General features: G+C 39.8%; 1 protein-coding gene across 2 annotated transcripts in view; it reads left to right on the top strand.

The window, feature by feature from the left end:
* The first annotated feature begins 2,601 nt into the window (after window positions 1-2,601).
* Window positions 2,602-8,359, top strand: part of LOC144469857 (uncharacterized) — a 36,141-nt gene continuing 30,383 nt past the window's right edge. For both annotated transcript variants that reach the window (XM_078180542.1, XM_078180543.1), the window contains exon 1: window positions 2,602-2,817. In XM_078180542.1, the coding sequence (XP_078036668.1) occupies window positions 2,643-2,817 (175 nt within the window). In that variant the 5' untranslated portion in view covers window positions 2,602-2,642. The remainder of the gene's footprint in view (window positions 2,818-8,359) is intronic.

Raw genomic sequence — 8,359 nt, forward strand, 5'->3', positions numbered from 1 at the left:
GCTATGCTAGGTTTGCTCAGCGAATGTTGAAATTGACGATGCAACGTGGGAGATAATTTTGCATTGTCCGATGTCCACTTTGTAGATGGTTTTCGGCATTAATGGTGCAGGGTGGGCTTTGATCGCTTTTTGCGGCGGTAAACAAATTTTTTAGCGAAAAATTGTTATATACATCTGAAAGTGTATACTTTGATCTATAATGTGTCATAGTTTAATTATAAAATTGATAAAATTATAGTCTCGGGAACAAAGTCAAAAGTCAATTTGACCACGTACTGCAGCACCGCGTTTATTGAGCAAAGATGACTTTGATCATTTTTTGCTTCGGTAAAAAAAATTTCTATCGAAAAATTGTGATATACAACCGAAAGTGCACAATTTCACCGGAAACATGTGCAAGTTTCATTGAAAAATTGGTAAAATTAAAATCGTGGTAGCACATTCATCGAGAAAAGTCAATTTGAACATTCAGCGCATGGTTTCGTGCATCGAGCGATTGCAGAGTTGGCTTTGATCATTTTTTCTTCACAGAAAATATATTCCTATCGAAAAATCGAAACGCACGACTGAAAGTGCAGACTTGTATCCAGACACTGCGTAGGTTTCATTGAAAAATTGATGAAATTAAAGTCCCGACGGTACATTCAACAAAAAAAGCTAATTCTCCCATTTATTAGACGATTTTATGAATCGGAGCAAACTTTGATCACTTTTTAAATTCGCAAAAACTATTTCCATGGAGAAATGAATACTCCCATCCGAAACGACGTTCTTTTCTCTACAAAGTGAGGTAGTTTGGCTGGAAAGCAAGTAAAATTAAAGTCGTCGCAGCGTATTCTCCAAGCACAGACAATTTTCCCATTTATTACATGATTTTGTGCGTCGAGCACGCGCGAAACTTCGATCATTTTTCCTTCACAGAAAATTGTTTGTTACCAAAAAATCGACAAGTAGGTCTGAAAGTATACTCTTTTATCTACAAACACTGAAAATTTCATAGAGAAATTGATAAAATCAAAGGAGCAATGCAATATCCAATTTGCACATACGATTGATCATTTCGCGAACCGAAGATTTCGGCACGAACAAATCCGAACAAAGTGCAAGAATTTAAAAAACGTTCTCTAATTTCTATTAACAATGGTAATTAACCACGTCTTCTTTTGTTCGCCAAATACTTTAATTATTTATTAATAAATAAGTGTCGTCAAATTCGCGTAGGCCTCGAGTGAAGCTGCACGCAGAATCGAATTATTTGTCTACAAAGTGGCGCGCCCGTGCGCGGCTACAATTACACGGGATTGGTTAATTATCGATGCGTTCGGCAAATTGTTCCAATAACCGGAATTTAAGCGGTCGCCGCATAATGCAGTGGCGTCGCTTTTAATGGAATGGATACGCACGGGCGGCACGCGAGAACCGTGTTCCGCTGTTGGTTCCGTGCCGCGGAAAGTAGGTTGCAGACAGAAGATTCGTTTCATTACGTGATTCCGCCTCTTTATTTCAATGTCCGCGGTCGTACAGTCAATCTCCATTATCCGTGTCTCGGGGGGTTGTAACCGTGGATCGCTTGAACAAATGCCAAAGGTTATTTCCTCTGTAAACTTCGTGCTTTGTAGCCCCCGAAACTACCCGCCGAACGTTTTACGCCTTTTCTTATACCTAACCGACGCCGAATCCACCCTTTAACAATTCAATCGACCGTGCTCCGACATTCGGGACACGTCCGCCATTTTATACCGAGTCCGGCGCGTCTTTTCAAGTATAAATAAACTTTGCTCGTACGTTTGTTAGCCACGGAAATCCCAACAGGGAGTTTTTTGTCTGTAAATTACCGGCGAATCTGAGTGAGCTTGAAAAATTTAATTCGACGAAGTTCTACTGATTTGGAGAAGTTATACTCATTTCACCAAGTTATATTAATTTGATAAAGTTATACTGACTTGAAATTATACTACTTTCACGAAGAGAAATATACGATATACGAATTTATACATTGCATGGTTTCGTACGTCGAGTACGAAATAATAATTTTTTCTTCACATAAAATATGTCATAATCAAAAAATTGTTATATACATCTGAAAATGCATATTGTCATCTACAAATCGTATAAGTTTCATTAAAAAAATTATAATAGCAAATTCGTGGCAGCATATTCACCAACAGAAGCTAATTTGAATCGTGCATCGCACGCATATTCAAAATACATTTTAATCACCTTTTATTTCAATAAAAACCTATTTCATCAATAAATTGTTATGCACATCTGAAAGTATATTCTTTTATCTACGAACTGAACAAATTTTATTAGAAAATAAATAAAATTACTACTTATCAGTAATATTTCTCGCATCGACTGCAAGTTAAATAATAAGCAAGAAAAATAAAAATTCTGAAAGATTTCACGTTGATGAAAATCCGTGTGAAAGTGGTCGCGGAATTAGGCTAAAATATCGTGTGTCAGGCTAGCAAAACCGATCAGCTTCTCACGTGTCCGCCGTTTAAGATCGCCGTAGGCCTGCGATGGGAATCGATCCTCTTTGGACGCGCGATACGGTTCAAACGTATAACGATTGCTATGCGTTCTTGTTTCAGGTTGCGACACGACCTTGGAGCCCGGATCAGGGCAAGACGCGGGAGATGACCAAGCTTTGCAACCATAAGAGGAAACTTTTGCTGCCAATAACGGCGGCAAGCAGTCCTGTTGCATCCTGCACGCAGGCGGTCTCCTCGTCGACTTTATCCTCCGGCCCGACTGTAACCGCGATCCACGTGAACGCGGACTCGCCCACCTCGCCGGACAAGGCCAGGAAAGGTAAGAACGTGACCTTGCTGTGTATACACCGACTCTCTACACGCCTTCGTTAATTTCGGTATCGCGGCGTTTAGCCTGCTGCTGCTGCTATTCATTCCGAGCACGATCTCGGAGACGGCGACGCTGCTCTACGAGATTTCGCTGATCTTCTTGCCGAGATTTTCATGATTGCGCAATGAGAGACGCTAATTTCACTTTTCATGTCTAAGGTGGATAGTATCAGTTACTAATAATCTCGTTAGGGTGATATTTGAAGTTTTTTTTCCCAGTATATCGCATTTCTTAACCCTTTGACATAACCTTGACATAATCCTTTGCACCCGAGTGAAAAGTCCAAGGAGGCATTGAAAATTCTGTCACGTTTTGAAATAATTTTATTCATTGTATTTGTTTATTACTAGTGGACAAAATAATAAATTGCACTAAGTTGAGGAAATACTGTGGGTCAGAGAAGTTAGTTTAAATGTTTGCTTCATGTAAAAAGGGTTTAAACAGTCTAAGAAATTCTTCGCAAAATATATGTAACAGATTTTGAATTAGTTAATGTGTTCAATGGTAAATGAAAAATGTACTAATTAAGAATTGTAAAAAGAAATTGAATCACATGAAATCTGTCGAGGTTAAAGCAGTTCTTATGGCAAAACTATTTTACATTTCGAAAACATTTCCTCAGTAGATTACAGTACAGTATATTAAGTAGGCGTGGCTTCCTTGTTCTCATTTGCCATAAATTATGGTGCTTATTCAATTAAATCTTGCAAACATCAATTGAAAGAAAAAACATCTACCGTCCATTAAAGAAATTTTTCTATTGCCAAAAACAGTTTCCAATAACCTTGCTGTTATTATACGTACATGTATAGTATGTTAAGTAGGCGTGTCTTTTTCGCTCTCATTTGCTAGAGTATGATGCTTATTGAATTCAATCTTGCAAACATCACTTAAGAAAAGAAACCGCTTCGGTTGATTAAAGAATTTCTTTCTCTTGCCAAAAAGAGTTCCCAAAAGCTTTGCTATTATTATACATACATGTACAGTATATTAAATAGGCGTGGCTTCCTTGCTCCCATGTTCCACCGAGTATGGTACTTATTAAATTAAATCTTGCAAATATTAATTCCGGAAAAAAGTATCATCCGTCGATTAAAGAATTTTTCTCTTACCAAAAACATCTTGCTATTATTATAGATCCATATACAGTATATTAAATAGGCGTGGCTTCCTTGCTCTCTCCACTAACACCAATCAAACAAAATCCTATAAAACTCCATTCCAACAAAAATATCGCCCACCAGCAAAAGACTTCTAAAAAAGAATCTCTCTTCAAAAACTCCCACAGCAGACCTACGCCACACTATACTAAATAGGCGTGGCTTCTCAGCTCTCCGCAAAGCAATCTTCACGCCCATTAGCCGCGCCGTATGATACAAACGAAATCCCAAAGATTAAAGATCGCCCCCAAGCCCGGCAACAATAGATTCCACACACGATCGCACCCGAAAACCATGAAAAATAAGGCGGGGTGAGCGCGCCCACCCCATAATCGCGTCACAACACCGTATATCAGCTTAATTAGAAAACATATTCTCCGGGAGGGTAATCTTGCCAGGTGAAATCGCTCGGAAGGAATTTTTCCGGGGAAGTGACTCGATCACTCCCGTCTACAGGGCGGCGGCGGCGGTTGTCTCCGATCGATCAAAATCAGAATTCTCCCCCGGGGGTAGGGGGAGGGGGGAAAAGTTTCTTGCCGGCCTGAAACGAGCCACGAATTCGTCGAACCCGATCGCATTATACATACTCGCCCAATCAATCCTCACGTATACAACACGGTCTCGCGGCCGCGGTCGCCCACGCGGGCGCGTCTAACACGTGGAAACTCGCGCACGCATACAGGCGCGCACGGTCTTTCGAGCCCGAAAGAAGTTTTCCCATCGATCCGTCGTATTAACAAAGTTCCGCCGGTAGCCGGAGCGGCGGCGGCGCCATAATCGCCGGGAACGTTTATTCACCGCCCGCGTACCAGAAAACACGCGGCGGAAACTTTTATTGGAAGACGACCAAAAGTTTTTCCCGCTCGCCCTCCATCCCTCCCTCCCTTCCCTTCCGCGTGTTTGCGGGGCCTAGGTCGCGATCATTAGACCGAAGGGAGAAAAGTCCCGGAAGAAAAGGGACGAAATTGCGGCATTAGCGGAGGTCTGTTGCCATCCCTCTCGCAGACGCGGCAGGGCGCCTCTGAAAAATATGCGCGCGATTTCTTAATTCTCATTAAACATTCCTGCGATTGCTTCGATCGAGTTTACGGAGTTTTATGGAATTTTCGGCGAATTTTTTACCGACTTCGTTAACCATTTATTCGTTATTAATATTAGCGTATGATATCTCCGTTAGATATAACGGAGATGGTTTAGCAATTTTGGAAAATTTATAATTCAGAGAGACGAATTATTCTATAACAATAGCAATTTATATCGCAATATCAATATATATTTATATGAATTTAGTAATTTGAAATAAATGTTCAAGAACTGAATTAAATGCAGTAAAAGAATAAATGTGAATTTTTCTCGTCCACTAAGAAATAATTGTTTAAAATTAATAAATACAGTAAATAAACCTGTAGAATTTTTGTTCTTATGATAAAAATAATTAGAAAATATATCAAAATATAAAAATATTACAAAAGTAATCCTAAAGGTATAATATATCTTTAATAAATTTAATATCGTCTTCCAAAATTTCTAACCTAATAATGAAAGCAATCGTGAAAGAATTGAATATTTGATAATAATAATTTAAGAATGACAATAATACTAGCGCACACATAAAAGAAATAGTTGCAATTGTTCACGATGGAATTATTAAATTCTTTCACCCCCTCCTTTCTTCGTCGCTAATTAAACGACTGTTATGCCACCCTCTAACCCCGCTTATGGTTGCTCGCGCGTTACCGGCCCGCGCCACGATGGAAACAATGCCAATTGAAATTCGCCGAGTGTATTTCGGTCCGTTCCCCCTCTCCGGGCTTTACGATTTCAGAACAATCTCGCTTACCTTCGGTTACCTACTTCGGTAAGTTTTTAACTGCGACCCGCGTGTCACCCTCCGCGATTTCTAATTATTTACGGGGGCTTGCCGAGCGGCTTCGGTTAACAGTCGCTCGTATATCTTTCCCGTGAAATACGGTTCGGCTGTTTAACCCTTGGCGGAGGACGACTTTTTCGACCAAGCGAAATTTCTTCATTGTTTTCACATGATGAAGTGCTAATCGTTTTTAATTAGGGGTTGTTTAATTAGGGTTCTTTCGGTGATAATTCCTGACACTTATCTGATTTACTAGTTAACTATTATAACTATTTATTTATGTTATTAGATTTACTAGTCACTTCCAATAATTTTATTTGTTATATATTAATTTCATTTGTTGCATATTAATCTTATTATGTATTGTATATTAATTTTATTATGTACTAATTATAACACGTCTCGGTTAAAAAATCATACCTCAAAGAATTTGAAATATTTTTCCCAAAACAATATGTACACATTGTAACTCGACTATAAGGAAAAATGTCTGCAAAATATCAATGCAAAATAGTCGCCCGTTTTTTTGCAAAAAAATCCTGAAGAAGAAGGCCTAAGATATACCAAATCAACCCCCTAAACAGCTTACGCTAAAAAGAACTTATTCCAAAATATCTACATGATACTTCAACCCTTTCCACTCGAAAGGTTAAAATTGCACAGATGAGTTTTTATTGGTCAGGTATCGAACAATATAAGACTCATTGAAAAACCTCTAAGCGTAGTTTTGACCATCTTAATCGGCTATGCCCTTTCTGTCGACGACCTCTCCTCCACCAAACGCAACAATTAATTCCGCGGTCCATTAATTATATCCGATTGCACCCGGAGCAGCGCGAAGGCTCGCAGCGGTCGGTAATAAAAGGAGCACCCGGTGTGTGCCGCCGGTGTCGGCAGTGTTTCTGCGGGGCTTTATAGGGCCGTTTTAACATCGACGGGAACGTTCGCGCTCACTGGCGTCGCTTCGATTCCAATTTTCCGGTGATATAAAACGACGTAGCCCGAGAAAACGTCGCCGCCGCTATTTCTCTTCTCTCTCTCTCTCTCCCTTCCCACCGGTTTTCCCCGGTTTTTCCGCCTCTGTTCCTCCTCCCCCTACACGGCCGTTTCCAACGACAGGCGGAGAAGAGGAGAGGTAATACGTTCGCGTGCTGTGCAAACACACACCCTCCGAAACCGGCGCGGCAGACGGGGCGGGGGGGGGGGGGGGGGTGCGCGCGCGCGCGCGGCCCGGAGAAATAAAAAGAATAATCCGACGGGGAGGGAGACGAGGGGGGAGGGAATCGAATGAATCTTTATCGCCGTCGCTGTTCCACAAATACGAATCTCAATAACGAAAGTCGATTTCATTTTTCCTCCGGTTCTTTTCGGTTTTACTCGATCCTGGTCTTCCGCCACCGTCGCGCCCCCCGCGCCCGGCAGTTTTATATGTCACGGGCTTTTGCCAAGGAAACCCTCCCCACCGTCGTCGTCGACGGATGTCGAGAAGCGAGACTCGATCGACGCCCCGTTCACGGAAGTCCAACGGTTCGTTACTCGCGTCCGAATTTTTACCCCTCGCGACGAATCACGTTAACGGAATTTACCTCGCGATGCCGGCTCACGATCGCCGGCCACCCTCGGTGTTTAATCGAGGGTTAACCCTTTTAAATCGCAACTGTTTTCGCAACGAAACTCGGAAGGTTGAATGAGCGTTTTATTTTATTTTTTTGGTGCGATTTGAATATCGTCGGGCTGCTATTTTTTGAACATTGTACTTTAATATTTCCTTTTTAACCCTTTTTGTTTTTCAACCGTTTTAATTGTAATGATTTGTTGGAATAGAGAGAGAATTAATTTTTGTTCGGTGTTTAAATTTGTTCGATTGTTTAGATATTAATTATAAGGGATTGGAATTTAATTATAATTTTAAAGAGTAATATCTATAGGAAAACAACCCCTTGTTAAACGGGTTTCGTTTAGAAAATCGTAACTCAAAGAATTTGAAATATTTTTTCTAAAAAAAATATATATACATTGTATCTCGACTGTAAGGAAAAATATCTGCAAAATTTCAATGCAAAATAGCCGTCCGTTTTCTTGCAAAAAAATCCTAAAGAAGAAGACTTAATATATACCAAAACAACCCCCTAAGCAGACTACGTTAAAAAGAACTTATCATTCTTTCTTAAAAAATATCTACATTGCACTTTAACCCTTTCCACTCGAGACGAGACTCTAAGATACCATAAAAATTATTTTATCATGTTCCAAAATAATTTTTAAATCATCAAAGTTGTTTATATTTTAAGAAACTATTAAAAGCGTTTCATGTATCATAAAAATCAATTTCATGTGCATATAATGTACTAATTATAAATTCTATAGTATTAAAATACTGTTATTTAGAAAATCTATTTTGAATTCAGTATTATTAAAATAGCCACCGAGTGCAAAGAGTTAGATACTAATAAAAATATCT

The sequence above is a fragment of the Augochlora pura genome, chromosome 5 (genome assembly GCF_028453695.1).
Source record: "Augochlora pura isolate Apur16 chromosome 5, APUR_v2.2.1, whole genome shotgun sequence".
Lineage (NCBI taxonomy): Eukaryota > Metazoa > Arthropoda > Insecta > Hymenoptera > Halictidae > Augochlora > Augochlora pura.